General features: G+C 44.3%; 1 protein-coding gene across 1 annotated transcript in view; it reads right to left on the bottom strand.

The window, feature by feature from the left end:
* Positions 1-17,119, bottom strand: part of ADGRG4 (adhesion G protein-coupled receptor G4) — a 98,485-nt gene that overhangs the window by 38,653 nt on the left and 42,713 nt on the right. Inside the window, 7 exon segments of the mRNA XM_032618987.1 lie at positions 463-642; positions 5,924-6,091; positions 6,451-6,503; positions 6,850-6,903; positions 9,953-10,031; positions 13,206-13,474; positions 15,985-16,106. Coding sequence (XP_032474878.1) covers positions 463-642; positions 5,924-6,091; positions 6,451-6,503; positions 6,850-6,903; positions 9,953-10,031; positions 13,206-13,474; positions 15,985-16,106 — 925 coding nt within the window.

Here is a 17,119-nt window from a genome sequence, read left to right as displayed (position 1 = left end):
CTCTGCACCTAGAAGCTTGGCTTCCTGTGGAAGAAGGTGAGCCTCTAAGAGTAATGCACAGCTCAGCCGGTATTCTCGGTGGGGTGTGATGAGCACTAGCTTGGGGGCCACTAGCTTCTGGCCCCAATTCTGCTGCTGACGGGACTGTCCATAAGGCGTTCTCCTCTTCCTGCTTAAGGTCCCTCATCTGTAAAATGAGGGGATTGCACTAGACAATGTATGAGGTGCCTTCGGATCTTAACAGTTTGTGACGATTGTTTGCAATTACCCATGCAAGTTTTTTCTTTACCTCCAGTCTCTTCTCTCCTCCATGAATCTAATAACCCACTGATTTGTACATGCTAAGTTCACTAGGTGCATTTCGTTTTGAGCAGGAATCATTTCCCAAGACCACGTCTGTGGCCTCACACTAATTCAATACCTCTGGAATATAAGTATAGACAGTGTGGCCTTTTCTCTCACCATTTGGGGAGCTTGTTTTTGAAGGAGTGCCTTGGGCGGAGCCTAAAGATTTGAAAATGGAACTAGTTGCAGTTGACTTGACGGACGGTGCCAACAAGTTGCGTACAAAGGTTTTCTTCAGTCTTCCCTGTTTCTGCCCAACATTGAGCCCACACCGGCTGCTGCCCAAACAGTTAAAAACAGAAAGCTCATCAAATTCTACACTTCAAATGGGTAAATTATACCTTAAGGATCCTGTTAAAAATATAAAGCCCAATGTACAGTCTGTTCATTCTGGGTACCTCAAGGAGGCAGGTTTTCTATGAAGTTGTGAGAAGTTTGAACTATAATGTGTGGTACAGGCAGGGCCAACCCACTTACCAAGGAAGACCGCTTTCCCTAGAGCCCAGCACGGGGACCAGCAGGTTACTGACATGCCCAGCAAAAAGGAACTGGATCTCTGTGCTACTTATAGCATCTTCTAGCTCAAGCATCGCCTTCCCTAAAGGCAATAAACTGAGCTTCGCATTGAGACTGAGCGAAGCTACCTGAATTGGATGGAAGAGCATTTTGATGCATAGAAAACCAGTTTGCCTGAACTGGAGATATTCTCAGAGGCAACACCAGAGTCCACTATACCTCCCACCGTGCAGGAAGGGCCACTGGTCCATCTGGGCTGCCCACCAGCCAGGCATCTTAGGGATGCTGACAAGGTCCCTCCTCCACCATGACTTCTTGCTTCCCACATCTGCTCAGTCAACTGTCGGCTACAGGCCAGAAAGCCCCTGTGACCCAGTGCCCGGAACACCGTAGGCACTCAATCAATGTTCTTTTAATTGAATTGAGACTTAAGTGACAGCAAGGACAAGCAGTCCAAGGAATCTGGGCCAAAAGCGAAGCTTCATTATGTTAAGATATGGCCGAAGTCACATCCTTCACCTGACTTCATTCATCTCCGCACAAAAGCACAAATCTTTTTCCTGACATGGAAACAGTCTCCATCTGATGCTGATGGTGTATGAACTCGTCAGGAGACAAGTAAATCTCATCAGTTTGGAAAACCTGTAAATTCAATACCTTACCCCAAATGGCATCTTACCAGTATCCACTAGACATGCTCCTTCATCACCCAGTGGAACACAAAAATGAGGAACCCTAGCCAGGAGAAGAAGGTCAGTCTTTTCCAGCTTCTTTCACTCGCTGTCACCAATGCCTAGACTCAAGCCTACTCTTGTCACCATCAATACTCCTTCTAAGGAACCCCAAGGCCATTACTAGCTTTCCGAGGTCACCTTTCTAGCCTCCCTCTCAATGGCAGTGCTAGCAAGAAGGTCTGTATCAAGGTTTCATGTCAACCGCAGTCTTCCTCCTGGGCTGCTGTCTGTCCTAGAGCTTGAGAGATAAGGTCTGCAGTGGGAACCAGCCTCTGAGATGGCTCTCAGTGATACCCATATCCTGTCATTCACATCCTTATGTAGTCTCCTCCCATGTTGTACCAATAGAATATGGCAGAAGTGATGGCATGTCCCTTCCAAGATTAGGTTATAAAAGATGTTGTTCTCTCTCTCTCTCTCTCTCTCTCTCTCTCTCTCTCTCTCTCTCTCTCTCCAACCCACCCCCCCCCCCGCCCCGGGAAAGGATGACCCAGATAAGATTCAGAGCTGATTAGAAGCGACAATGGCAATTGTATTACGATGTACAATGTATCAAATCAACACGTTGTACACCTTAAATTTACACAATGCGATATGTCAAATATATTTCAAATTTTAAAAAAGAGACATTAAAACTAGTGGTTACCAGTGGAGAGAGGGATGGGTAGGGGACTAAGAGGTACAAAGTACTATGTGTAAAATAAATAAGCTATAAGTATATATTGTCCAACACAGGGAATAGAGCCAATATTTTATAATAACTCTAAATGGAGTGTAACCTTTAAGAATTACGTAACATACATAATTGTATGTTACACCTGTAACATACGATATTGTACAGCAAGTATAGTTCAATTTAAAAAAAGAAAGAAAAGAAAAGAGATGTTAAACGCTCTGCTTTATGGAGTGCGGAGCTCTCTGTCTCTAGGAAGTTTCAAGTGGTGGCTTGTGACTTCCTGTCACTCGATGGGAAGTTGGATCGGGAAGACCTGGCTTTCCTGGCCCCAGCGCTGAGACTCTCTGATTCCAGGTGGGAGGCAGCAATCTGGAGCCTAAACGGTGACAAGTGACAAGCCCCACTACCTCCCCTGAGGGCGTTATCTCCATTTGTAACCAAACAACAGTGGTGAGGAAGCCTGCAGCCTCCACTCTTTTTCTGAGCAGCAGCTACCTGGAAGGTGGTCCGGCAGCCTGATGAGAGCAAATCCCAGTCTCCAAGCAGGTAAAACTCCTCCAGCTTCAGCAGGAACAAGGGGCCACAGCGACAACCAGCCCCTCTTACTGCTCTGATTTCCTGCATGGAGTTCAGCTAGTTCTCAGACTTAAAGGTTATTCTGTGAATTCCAATGAGCTGCCTGCCAGCTCGCCCTTTCTTCCTGACAGCCTTCCTTTTTCTTTCCAATAACAGATTGATCTGCTTACTCACCAGCACATAGGCAGGAGGAAGATGTCAGGTTTTTGTCACCTGCATTTTTATTTGTGCATCCCGCCTTCAGAAATGGCTCAGCAACAGCATCATTTTTTCACACGACCACAGGGCAACCCCCTTCAGCCAGAATTACAAACTTGCCATCTGCTTTTTTTTTTTTTTTTTTTGCAGTACGTGGGCCTCTCACTGTTGTGGCCTCTCCCGTTGCGGAGCACAGGCTCACGGACACGCAGGCTCAGCGGCCATGGCTCACGGGGCCCAGCCGCTCTGCGGCATGTGGGATCTTCCCGGACCGGGGCACGAACCCGTGTCCCCTGCATCGGCAGGCGGACTGTCAACCACTGCGCCACCAGGGAAGCCCTGCCATCTGTCTTTTAAATGGCTAATTTGTTCACTTGTTTCATTGCATTCTTGTTTTGAATATTTGAGACCTGTGTGTGTGTGTGTGTGTGTCCATGGAACTCGAGTTTGAAACTCAGAGCTCTGAAAACACCCCCTTCTGCAAGATGGCACATTCTACCTTGTAGGCGGGACTAGGAACTAGCAAGGCTTGGTGCTCGATTGACATAAAGTGCATCTGACAGACGGAGACAGCTTGGCTCTGTTGACGTTGGATCTGGGCTTTGGTTTTCGTCCTCAGGAGATCTCCCATTGGATTCTGCATCTACCCATCCAGGCTTCCCGCTTAGACACGACTCTCTCCTTCCACCACAGGAATGGAGCACATGCTGTTTTTGCAAAACACCCCTCCCCCGCTTTAAGCTCTAAACTTCTTTGCTTTCTGGTTCTTTTGTCAGCTATTCCTTTAACCCCTCTTTCCATAAGGTTGAGTGTGTTTCTCCTCAGAACTCGTGAGCCCAAGAGTAGCCTGGAGTTACTGCTTAGGAAGAAATCCACACAGGCACCTAGTTCACGAATCTACCTCTGTCCACATTCTAGAGCAAGGCAGCTTCGTTCTCAAAGCATCAGGCCACTGAGACAAGGCTATCTCAGTGGAGGCCAGGTAAAGTCAAGAAGTAAAGTGTAGAACCATCACCGGGCCCTCGGTTGACGATCTAAGATACAACCAAGCGCTGGTAGCCTCAAAGGAAACCACGTGACAGTAGTGTGGAGAGCTCCTAAAAATTCTGTCCCTAGTGTCAGAAGGAATAAAGATGGCACACGGACGGAGAACAACATATCTTGTGTCTCTTTATATTCCAATCAGAATTGGCTATGTAAGGTTGGTGGAATCCAGTGGGACAAAAGTTCCAACTGATACACTGCATTGCTCTAAAATGAGATGGTTTCTTGAATCACAGGACTTGCCGTCAAAGAGTATACTTTATTTTGGATTTTTCCCCCACGCCCTGCAGCACCTTGCCAATGCCTGGCTTATATTAACTGCAGAGCAACTCATATTTCCCAAGGTTCCTCAGGGGTTAACAACCACAATAACAAAGGATTCTGAGGTTTTAAAAAATGTTCAATTTAAAACAAATTTTTAAAGTTATTTTCCCCCAGCAGAATTTCTCAGAGCTTGTACCATGCTAGTGAACACTGTGTCATTTCAAGAATGGGGAGGGGTAGTTTTGTGCATTTCCCAAATTTCTTTGACCATGGAACTGTTTCTTGCTGAAGCACCCTGTGGGACCACCAGTTCCCTGTACTCTGGTAAAAGGGTTTATTGAATGAATAAGTAGTTAAGAGCACTAAGGGAGACCTTAACTCAATGGACTGCCCAAGTCGACTCACAGCCTGCCCCAGTACCCCAAATGAGCTGGGCCAAACTTGAGGATAAGAGCATGGGGTGGACTTTGAGACGCCCAGGAAATCATGCTGCATGCCTCTTCCTGCCAAGATGTTCAGATAAGCAACGTCAGATTATAATGAACAGCAGCAATTATCAGGGGTGTATTAACCAGAGCCCTACCCTTTACTCCTCATGCCATCTTTGGCCTACCATTTAATAACTTCATGAATCCTTTGTTCCTTTCACCAGAAAACAGACAGGAGACTAAAGAGCTATAGAGTCATTCGTTTAGCGTCATCTAATTCAACCAGCTGTGGTGACGTTTTCAAGACTGATTTGTAGCCAAACCAAGACCAGAACCTTGGCTTCTTGCCATGGCCCACTGCTCTTTGCTCTCCACGTTCAATCCTCTATGGCTCTACAATTTCCTAGCCTGGCTCCTTCCCACAATATGAGGATATCTGATGCGGCCAGAGTCTATGGGGTCAACAGTTTAATGTTTCTACTGTCCAGTAATTGCTATGCTCCATGGGATCATGTACTTCAAAATGTCAACACAGGTGTGAATCTGTACACTTACAAGCTCAATGTGTTGATGTAATGAATACTGTAGGGTGTATCGCCAATCAGTGTTCGCTAGAGACGTGGCCAACTAGCTGCAGTTGAGTTAGCTATCTGGATTTCTCTCTACATCCCTGAGTAAGAGAGAGTGGGCTCATTTAATGAAGCCCTAACATCTAGCCAATGTTTCTAGTGGCTGCCTGTCAGCAGAGGCAGCAGAGGCCCCTTGGATTATTTTTTCCTCCTTTGAAAAAATACTGAATACTAAAGGTAAGATTTTCCAAAGCAGCAAAAACCTTGATGGAGGTTTAGCTAGCCAGAGAAAGTACAGAGAAGCAACAGTTACATTGCAAAGTGTTAAAAATGGCAAAAAGAGGGCTCCCCTGGTGGCGCAGTGGTTGAGAGTCCGCCTGCCGATGCAGGGGACGCGGGTTCGTGCCCCGGTCCGGGAGGATCCCACATGCCGCGGAGCGGCTGGGCCCGTGAGCCATGGCCGCTGGGCCTGCGCGTCCGGAGCCTGTGCTCCGCAACGGGAGAGGCCACGACAGTGAGAGCCCTGCGTACAGCAAAAAAAAAAAAAAAAGTAAAAAAAAAAAAAAAAAAAAATGGCAAAAAGATACAAGAAAAGGATCCTCACAGCTCCCCAGGCAAAAAAGGCAAACCCCCAGATGAGGCCAAGCGAGAACGTCAGGCCGGTTGTGCCTTTGAGGTCATGCAGCATCATTTTCCGTCGAGTCTTCTGGCTTTGGGATTTCATGGAATTCGGTTGAGCAAAAGAACAGTGCAGGGGCTTCCCTGGTGGCGCAGTGGTTGAGAATCTGCCTGCTAATGCAGGGGACACGGGTTCAAGCCCTGGTCCGGGAGGATCCCACATGCCGCGGAGCCACTGGGCCCGTGAGCCACAACTACTGAGCCTGCGCGTCTGGAGCCTGTGCTCCGCAACAAGAGAGGCCACAATAGTGAGAGGTCCGCGCACCGTGATGAAGAGTGGCCCCCGCTTGCCACAACTAGAGAAAGCCCTCGCACAGAAACAAAGACCCAACACAGCAAAAATAAATAAAATTAATAAAAGGCAGAATAGGTGATAGTGTGCCCCAAGCACACTATTAAAAAAAAAAAAAAAAAAAAAAAAAGAACAGTGCAGAACGTGGGGAGATTCATGAGAAATATGAGGCAATCATATGAACTGTAAAAGATACGATCATCTTTTTTTTTTTTTTTACCGTACGCGGGCCTCTCACTGCTGTGGCCTCTCCCATTGCGGAGCACAGGCTCCGGACGCGCAGGCTCAGCGGCCATGGCTCACGGGCCCAGCCGCTCCGCGGCACGTGGGATCCTCCCGGACCGGGGCACGAACCCGTGTCCCCTGCATCGGCAGGCGGACTCTCAACCACTGCGCCACCAGGGAAGCCCCACGCATATATCTGGCGGTACACGGGCCTCTCACTATCGTGGCCTCTCCCGTTGCAGAGCGCAGGCTCCGGACGCGCAGGCTCAGCGGCCATGGCTCACGGGCCCAGCCGCTCCGCGGCACGTGGGATCCTCCCGGACCGATGTAAAAGATAGGATCATCTTTAATCCAACAACTGGAAGAGACCAAGGAGAGAAGGCCATTGTGAGGTAGAGAAACATGAACTCCTATTTTTAATGCGACTCTGATGATCACTGAGTCAGTTTCATTTCACATGAGAACACCTAGGCCTAGGGTGTAAACCAATTCGTCAGAGTTCTCTCATGCTCTCTGCAGGCAGAGCTGGCACCAGAACCCCAGTCTCCTGAGCCCCAGTCCAGGGTTCTTCCCAGCGTCAAGTTAAAAATCCTAGAGGATATTTCTGCCCTACACATGCAGAAACCTCTCAGTCCAATTCCCTGGGAAGCTATTCTCTTCCACAATAGCAGAAAAACAAATTATGTAATTCCCCCCAAAGTGGCTTACACCTGTATTTGCAGGATAAATTCTACTTCGCATGATAAATTTCACAGTGAAAGGACACGGGTGATGACTGGCTTTTTGGACTGCTATATCAAATAGCGATGAGATCATCAGAGTTAATGAAAATTCAACAAAAAGAAGACAGCTCTAACTGTATTGCTTTCAAACGTGATGTTTATTTTCAACCCCGCACCACAGCTACAGGTTTGAATTCCAAAAGGCAACACTGGTCACTGGATTGATTCACGGCTTTACAGTTTCTATTAAAGAAGAATTATGCAGTGATTTATAGGAACAGATACTTCATCTCATAACATTTCCAATTACTACATGCATTACCTGTGATTTTTGAACATAGACAAGCTTCACTAATTTAACTGTGTGTCAACTTAGCTGAGACCTCTTTTCCAGAGCTAGGAATATCCCCTGTGGTCATATTGTTCACGTTGGTGTGGATACTTTCATCTGTATGTGAGTTTGTGTGTGTTTGTGTGGGTCTCAAGGGAGTAGGGGTAAAGCATTTAATTTCCCTAATAGAATCTAATACTTAGGGTTCCCCAGATTTGTGCTTGCCAAGGGGGATGGGGGATGGGGGAGGGATGGATTGGGAGTCTGGGATTAGCGAATGCAAACTATTATACATATGTATAACTGAATCACTTTGCCATACACCAGAAATTAACACAACACTGTAAATCAACTTTACCTCAATAAAATAAATTGTCGGGACTTCCCTGGCGGTCCAGTGGGTAAGACTCCACGCTCCCAATGCAGGGGGCCCCGGTTTGAGCCCTGGTCGGGGAACTAGATCCCGCATGCGTGCTGCATCTAAGAAGTCCACATGCTGGAACTAAAGATTCCCGCGTGCTGCAAGTAAGACCCAGCACAGCCAAAATAAATAAATAAATATTTTTTTAAATAAATTTTCAAAAAGATTTTAGATTTAATAAATATTGCTGCTGCGTTCCTGCACATGCTTATTAGCCAACCTGAAGTGCAATGAATTGGGCATTCATTGCAAAATGTCTGTGGCTTATCACAATAAAGACATTCAACTTCGTGGTCAAAAAAAAAAAAAACCCAGAAAAACTTAATTTCCCTGAATATCATCTTCAGCCTTAAAAGAGGCTATAGAAAACTCTTTTAAAAAGGCAGCGCTATATATTTGGTTAGAGAATCATCTCCAAGACATACTGTTAAGTACGAAGCAGTGTATATCTACTATTTGGGTGACAAAGTGTACAAGAGAATATCTCCACAAATTCGATTGTTGGCAATAAAAGTTGCATCAAGGGACGGAAACTGGGAAGCTTGGTGTTGGGAGTGGACTTCACTTTTCATCCTCTACCCTTTTGTACGTTTGAATTTTCTACCGTGTGCATGTATTACTTCTTCAAAATATAATTATTTTTTAAAAGCTCTTAGAGCAGTCTGCCTCTTACTAACCAATTCACACATGAAAGGGCTTTTTCAGCGGGAGTGGAGTTGGTTTTGTTCTGGTTTTGCTTTTGCTTTTGATCTTTGAAGAAGAATCACCATTAGATACACACTGGGGACCCTTTAAGTCACAAAACAAGCAAGGAGGGAGGATGGAGGAGAAGATGAAAAGGAAGGGAAGAGAAAAGGGAGAAAGAGAAAGGATAAGGAGCAATTATAATTACAAGGCATCTGCTGGCAGGGGCAATATAATTTTGACCCTCTGGAAACTGTCATCTCAATATGAAAGACGAAGAAGTTTGGAGGGCAAGACCTTGTGCATTTGATTCCAGTCCAGTGGGAGAGGAACTCTATAGTGAAAAAGAACTTGAGAGGCTACAGTACAGAGAATGGATACGGGTAAGTAAAAAACAATCCAAAGTGTAGCGAGGTTGTGCAGTCTGAAGGACTGCATGGTAACTATCTACAGGCCTGTAAAAGAAGGTTCTGGAGAGGTAAAGCGACTTGAATAGCTACTCTCTGGCACCTGTGGTTGAGAGAACCAAAGAGATGGGCTTTATATATCAAAAAGAGCAAAGAAAAAGCAAGAAAGAAAAGTACAACCACAGGACGACAAAGCTGAGCCAATTTACAGAGGAAAGTGGTGGAGTCTTCTTCAGGGGAGACCTTTGTCGTTGAAATACAGAAACGTTTTCCAACCCGTTTCAGTATTTCGTTATAGTGGCCGCTCCAACTCCTAGGTTCTGCAAGCTTTCTAATCATGATAGCAGCCGGATGTCTATAATGTTGATTTCTTTTATTTATTATGTTTTCTTGCATTGTATTTACATCATTATTATAGTCCCATTTAATAAATTTGAGAGCTCTTTACCAGTCAAAAAATTAAATAGATAAATAAACTATTCATTAATTAATAATCGCTACCAGATATGTATCACCGATGGAACAGGCCACATACTGAGCACTTTATATACATGGTGTCATTTTAATCTGCACCCAACGCTGAGAGCAAACATTATTATCCCCGTTTCCCAGAGGAGGAAATGGAAGGAAGAGGTAAAGTAAGTTGATTGACCAAGGTCATACTGAGCGCAGACACCTAACCATTGTATCAGTGCACGCATGACTTTGTTAGGGTAAAAAGGCTGAGACCAATTTCCTCCCTGAAGCCAGTGTCAAGACCAAGCCTCAGGCCAGGGAGCACCTCACCATACCCTGATGGCCAAGAGCGTTACCACTGGAGAAGCAGACATGCTGGTACTTACAATGGAGTCATTGAGCCCAGAGTCCCATACAGATCTTTTTTCATACCGAGTATAATCACCACCACAATCGCTGGGATTCCTAGAGCGAGAAAGCAAGCCAAAGGCATCCCATTAGGAAGCGGGAGGGCTCCCGATCAATGAGTGTTGGCACTGATACATTAAGACACTTTAAATGAGCCACAGATGTGTGGGCATCAAAATACCATTGTTTGCAAAATGTTTGTGAATTCTTCCAGGTTAAACATTTCTAGGAGTTCTCTAATCTGCTAAACTAAACAGCATGCCAATGGCTTCAGTACAGCACCCACTGGTTATTAAAAATAGCACAAGTGCCAAAAATCAACTTGGCACATCTAGTTCATGGGAATGCAAGTTCGCATAAAGCGTTTCTTCTCGGAGGATCGGCTGCCAATTTGTCTCTCTTTCAACACTGCCCCTTAGTTCCCGGTCTCTTTTTGTCTAGGCCACCTTGGAGGAAGGGCAAAGGCAATCAGCTGCAGCCTTCAGTGCTTTTCTGACAGGGAAGCCGTTTCCACGCTCATTACTAGTTTGACATTTTGACTAGATCGACCAGTTAACGATCAGTCAATTCAGCCCAAGTATAATAAAGCAATCAGTTCAGTCAAAGTGGTCAAACGTGACATGAGTATAGACACAGGGTTTAAAAATCCAATTACCTGTACATTTGCAAAACTTAAAAGACTTCTTTCTTTTTCACAATGTATTTCTCCTAAATTAAGAGCATAACACCTGCACACATTTTAGGGGTTTTGTAAGATACTTTCCAAAGCTGTTTCAAACCCCAGAGTGCCAAGCATCTTAAGAAATCCTCCATCGTCCTATCCTGTGATTGACAGGACAGTCCCTTCTGCTCTGTGTGTGGCACACCTAGCACAGGGCCCAGCACGACACAGATGAAAACAATACTAGTTTGGGGCCGGAAGGGAGGGATGGAGGGAGGTCTCGCATTTAGGAAGAAAGTCGTGAGACAGTCCCCAAGCTGTGTTAACACTTTGCTAATTAAACCAAAAAAGATGCCTACTTGCTATTAAAAAATGTGGACAAATATATCTACTGCCTTCGACAGGGATTTAAATAAAGGAATGAAACCTTTTCAACAGGTTGTTTCGGCATTAGGAAGACAGAACTTCAAACACAAACAGAGACTAATATTTATTTTCCTAACAGTTGATTGCATCTGTCTAATATTTAAATGCTCTGAGACTCCCTGTAGCGGGCCAGCTCTGCAGTGGCTCCCTGGCCGACCTTGCAGGGATCCAGAGACCAAGCAGGCAAAGGCTTGTACCACGACTGATCTGAGTTTGGGTGGAATGCCTTGTGATCCTCCACGAATTCGAGAAGACGAGGCAGGCCTGTGAGGAGGGGCTCCGAGGCCGTCTCCTACTCTTCTCCCCAGAAGGCTGTCATGATGCAGCTTCTCATCGCCTCCCGGGCTCTGAGGCAGGGTGGGGCTTTGCACCCCGCGCCCTCAGAACAGAGCTGCACGGTAGAAACCACAGAGCTTCACCTGAGAGCTGGCTCGTCAGCAGCAGGGAATCCTGCGACTCGTGTGGCAGCCATCTGCTCTCTCTGGTTTGGGTGTCATTCTTTGTAGTGTGGGGAGAAAGGACCTGGGAGCTGGCAGCTTTAGCTACTTGTCTTTTCACCGTCTACATAAGTCATCGACTGAGTCTGAAAGCGGCTCATTGTATCTTTACTGGTTGAGCCGGTCAGGCCTTCACCATGGCTTGGCCTTGGCTTGGGTGTGTACTTGACACTCCTCAAGTTTTTCCTGCCTCCAATTACCAAGCCTTAGCCTTGCCTGCCTCCCCGCTGCACCCCAGAAAGTGTGTGTGGAATGTGCAGATCAAGGAGATGAGAAGCCAGCCCTGGGGAATACCAACACGAAGGAGCAGGTGAAGGAAGAAGGGTCGGACGAGGAAGCCGAGAATGAGTGATGCCGGGGGAATGAGTGCTATTCCCAGCCCCTGCACAGTTAGCCAGATGTGGGTTATCCACCTTCTGGGTTATTCATGAAGCCTCTTCCACAACATTTTTCAGTCTTCCAGTTGACTCGAGGTGAGGGTTGCCAGGCACAAAAGGGAGTGTTCTGACTGCTTTGGGCTTTGTATTTCTGACGGGTTCCAAACTATACTCAAACCATTTCTTAGATCATGCTTTGTTTAGCATTTGCCCGTCTCTGCTCCCCACATTACCGTGGCTAATAGCACTAACCGTGTATCCAAAGAAAGCATGTACTACGTTAATGAACTCATTAAAAGGATGAGTAGCTAATTGCAAAGCTACTGTCTTCACCAAGGCAGTGGAGGATAAAATCTATCTTCCCAGGTATCCTACGCATCTCACTTAATACACATCCCTTATGGATCCAACACATTTTCTGAACCTCAAAGCCGGTTTGAATAGGCAAGGGGTGGGGAAGGGCTGAGTTGTCCATGTCAGTTAGGAATGCAGGAAAGCCAACCAATGAAATGACATTTAAGTCAGGAACTGTTCATGCTGAGTTCCTACCTGGCTTCTTCTATAGGGCAGCAGAACGGTGACAGTCATGAGGCGTGGTGTGAATGGGGGCATGTCTGAGCCAGCACCCTCTCACATCTTGCAAGTCTTTTCCCTGGCCCTTAAACAATATGACTGGATCCTAGAGGTCAAAGTCCAAACTATGGAGACAGACCCCCTGGTTCAAATCCCAGTTCTGCCACTTACTAGCTGTGTAAACTCTGGCAAATTACCTAATCTCTTTGTGCCTCAGCATTCTCATCTCTTAAATGGGAACAATGATGAAACCTTTCCCAGAGAGGTATCGGGAAGATTAAATGAGTATGAGACAGTTAGACTAAACGAGACACTTCAAACCGCGTCAGGCACATGGAGCGCTACCTCAGTGTTGGCTGTTGTATCCGTGTGTATTTGCTGGGATTGTAACTTGAGTAAAGGGGAGGATAAAAGCTGACAGGTTCACTACTGTAGATCCAGCATTTAGCACAGCACACAAGCAGGTGCTCAGTAAATATGTGTGGACCGATTCCTCACCATAGAGGTTAAAAGTTGAATTTATAGAGCAATACATACAGAAAAAGAAATGCCCACCCAAACACCAGTGAAGCAATCCTTAACTCCTTACCTATGATAATAACAGCATTTGGTCCCAAATAATTTGTCTAATGGAGCTAGAATTAGACAGACACAGGCTTGAAACAAAGACATCAAGGACCGTGGCAGGTATACTTACCCCAACCAAACAGACAAAATTTAAGGATATAATTGGGAATGTATATGTTGAAGACTTTGACTAGAGCAAAATACATGTGGACTGCCTCCAGACCCATCCAAGTCAAAGAAACGAGCAGGAAGTAATGAAGTGCCACAGCGGCTGTGATACAAAGGCCCGATTTCTGAAATGATGATGACCGGGAATTGACCAGAAATACCAGGTTTAGCATCAGTAGTGCTGTGCACAGGTTGATCAGGATTTTGGAAGGATGATCTTTTCGAAGTTTGCTAAAGGAAAAGGCACAATGTTAGGTAGGGTCTCTGTTTTTGATTAAGCATCGCCATGTTTTATCTGCATAATAAGTGAAAGAATAAAAGAACTGCCTATTAAAATTAAATTATTCATATTATCTTATATGTACTAAATTTTCGAGTCCCCCACTCTCTTTCCAGGTAGAGTCAAAGTATTCTAAACATGGTGACCTTCACTGACAGGAATTATAATAGCCTCTGTCAGCTAAGCAGTCCCCTTTTTTCTGTTTCTTTTTCTCTTTTGAAGAGAAGGAAGGAAAGAGTTTCCTGGATACTACAGTTCTCCCACCACTCCTTCAGCAGACTCAAGGCTGGATCTACATATGACCAAATAGCAGGATGACTTATGGAAACCATTTCAAGTAGCTAATTGGGTATTTCCAAAGATCCAGATATTTAGCATCATGGAAATACGACCTTAAGTTTCACTAAGTGATCACAGTTGTACTTGTGAAAACTGATCCTGTATTTTCCGAATTAAAAAAAAAATCTTTCCCTTTGATTCTTTTTCATTTCTATTATATGTCTATTGATTTAAATTTTGCAATTTTCATTTTGTGTGTACATGGGTTTTTTAAATTGGGGTAAGTACACAAGTCCTAAGAATGCAACTCACTGAATCTTTACAAATGAATACACCCGTGGAACCCCCACACAGATCAAGAGGTAGAGTATTTTCGGCGTCTCAGAAGGCTCCTTCATTCCTTCTCCCATTCAATACCCTCCACTAGAGGTAACCAATAGTTAACTTCTATCCACATAGGTTTAGTTTTGCCTCTACTTGAAACTTCAAATAAATGGAACCATACAGCACGTTCTCTTCTTTTTCTTGCTTCCTTTGCTCAACTCTCTGTCTATGAGATTTAGATATTACATTATATCATGTAGAAGTATAGTTGAACCTTGGGAGTTAGGGGCACTGACCCTCCGAGCAGTCGAAAATCCGCTTATAACTTGTAGTTGTCCCTCCTCCTTATCCTCGGTTCTGTATCCTCGGATTCAACCAGCCCAGAATCATGCAGTCCCCATAGTATTCACTATTGAAAAAATCTGCATGTAAGAGAACTCTCACAGTTTGTTTGAACAACAAACCCATGTTGTTCAAGGGCCAATGGTAGTTTATTCATTTTTACTGCTGTGAAGCATTCTATTTTATGAATATACTACAAGTTATTCAACTAGTCAACTGTTAATGTACATTGGGGTTGTTTCCAATTTTGGGCCACTATAAGTGAAGCTGCTGTGAATATTCTTGTATATATCTTTCCGTGGACATATACAATCATCTCTCCCTAACAGTGAAATTTCTGGGTCAACAGCTGATGGATATTTATCTTTAGTAAGTACCGCCAAAGAATTTTCCAAAGTGTCTGTGCCATTTGTAGTTTTCCATATCCTTGTTGACCCTTGCTATTTTCAGTATTTTTAATTTTAGCCATTCTGGTGGGGGCATAAAAGTATAATTGTGGTTTTGATTAGCATTTTTCTGATGAGTAATGATTTTGAGAACCTTGTCGTACGCTTGTTAGCCATTTGGGTAGAGGTTAGGACTAGACGTGGATATCTTCTTTTGTGAGGTGCTTGTTCAAGTCTTTTGCCCATTTTTTTTTTTTTTTTTTTTGCGGTACACGGGCCTCTCACTGTTGTGGCCTCTCCCGTTGCTCTGGACACGCAGGCTCAGCGGCCATGGCTCACGGGCCCAGCCGCTCCGCGGCATGTGGGATCTTCCCGGACCGGGGCACGAACCCATGTCCCCTGCATCGGCAGGCGGACTCTCAACCACTGCGCCACCAGGGAAGCCCTCTTTTGCCCATTTTTAACTGTATTGTCTTTCTTTTGCCTTTTGCTCTGTAGTTTTTATATATTCTGCATACAAATCCTTCGTCAGATATATGCATTGTGAATATCTTCTCCCAATCTGTGGTTTGCCTTTTCACTACTTTCATGGTATCTTTTGATGAAAAGAAGTTCTTAATTTTAATGAAGTCTGATTTGTCAACTTTTTCTTTTATGGTTAGTGTTTTTGTATCCTGTTAGAGAAACCTTCTCCTACCTCAACCCTCTTGCTTTTTTATTTATTTACTAATTTATTTATTTGAGTAATTCTGATTCATTAGATTTTTTTAAACATCTTTATTGGAGTATAATTGCTTTACAATGGTGTGTTAGTTTCTGCTTTATAACAAAGTAAATCAGCTATACATATACATATATCCCCATATCTCCTCCCTCTTGCATCTCCCTCCCACCCTCCCTACCCCAGCTCTTGCTTTCTTAAAATTTAATTACAATCTTTTTTCTTTTTCAGAGAAGCCTTGGTTGTTTTGTTTTGTTTTTAACCTGCCCACTTCATAATCTAATGGATCTGGCCTCTCCCTATTGTGATAAGAAACTTTTTGTGAAACTAACATGAAATTAACAAGGTCACAATGCCAATAGCATCCATCAAACCAAATTAAATTTAGAGTAAGACTCTACCAACTTACTGAAAAGCTGTGTATGTCACTATTGCAACTCCCAGGAAAATGGAGGAGACGCCACATCCGATGTATGTTATAAGCACTAATATCCGTTCATTCACTGCATCCACTGCAGACCTGGATAAATCCTAGGGAATGCAATGTGTTGTATTTTATACACTTGCCAGGGCAAGTTTATGGTAAAACACTTCCAGTGCTCACTAACAGGAGGTTCCCAGGATATACAGCATCTCTGTTAAAGCTCTTATAAAACCAGAGTATGTACATGGATATATGATAACACTGTATATTGTTGGTTGAGTATGCCTAGTGCAACTTACTGTGTATAGGGCATGGAGAGCCATCAACAGTACTGGAAGAACATTTAGTCCTTGGTTTTATTGTCATTAACATGTTCCACACTTCAAATATAACCAAACTAATAGATGTGAATTTGGGATACAAAGTGAATTATTATCTGCACTGAGCGTCCCAAAACACTGCACAGAACATCAAAAAATGTTCCTTTCCCTTAGACCTTAAATAATTTTCATAAAATTAAGTGACAAAGTGGACCTTAGAGATCACATAAACCAGTAATTTCTTAACCTGAGGACCATAAAAGACCTGAAATGGTATGCAAAATAATTTGAATGGTATGCATCGTACTGGGAAGACAGTCCATAGCTTTCATCAGATGGTAATGGAGCTTCGTGACTCATAAAAGGTTAAGAAGTGCTGGTCTACTTTGGTAGTTCTCAACTGGACACAATTTTGCCCCTGCCCAGGGACATGTAGCAACGTCTGGAGACATTTTTGGTTGTCACAGCTAGAGAGGGTGCTACTGGCATCTAGTGGGTAGAGACCAGGAATGCTGCTAAACATCCTAGAATGCACAAAACGGCACCCACGACAAAGAATTATTTGTCCCAGAAGAGCAATAGTGCTGAGGTTAAGAAACCCTGGTCTATTCCAATCTTTCACATTTCAGAAGACAAATGTAAGGTCCAAACAAGTGAAATAACCCGACCAAGATCACATAGATAGTTAGTGACAGAGCTGGACTGTGGGCCCTGGTCTTTTGACTCATGCCATAATGTTCTAACCAATTTGCAGGGGAGTAAACAAAATTCTTAAAGTTCAATAATTATCAGTGGAGCAC

This window comes from Phocoena sinus, chromosome X (assembly GCF_008692025.1).
Source record: "Phocoena sinus isolate mPhoSin1 chromosome X, mPhoSin1.pri, whole genome shotgun sequence".
Classification (NCBI taxonomy): Eukaryota; Metazoa; Chordata; class Mammalia; order Artiodactyla; family Phocoenidae; genus Phocoena; species Phocoena sinus.
The sequence above is the reverse complement of the archived record's forward strand: the minus strand, read 5'-3'. Positions and strand labels throughout refer to the sequence as shown.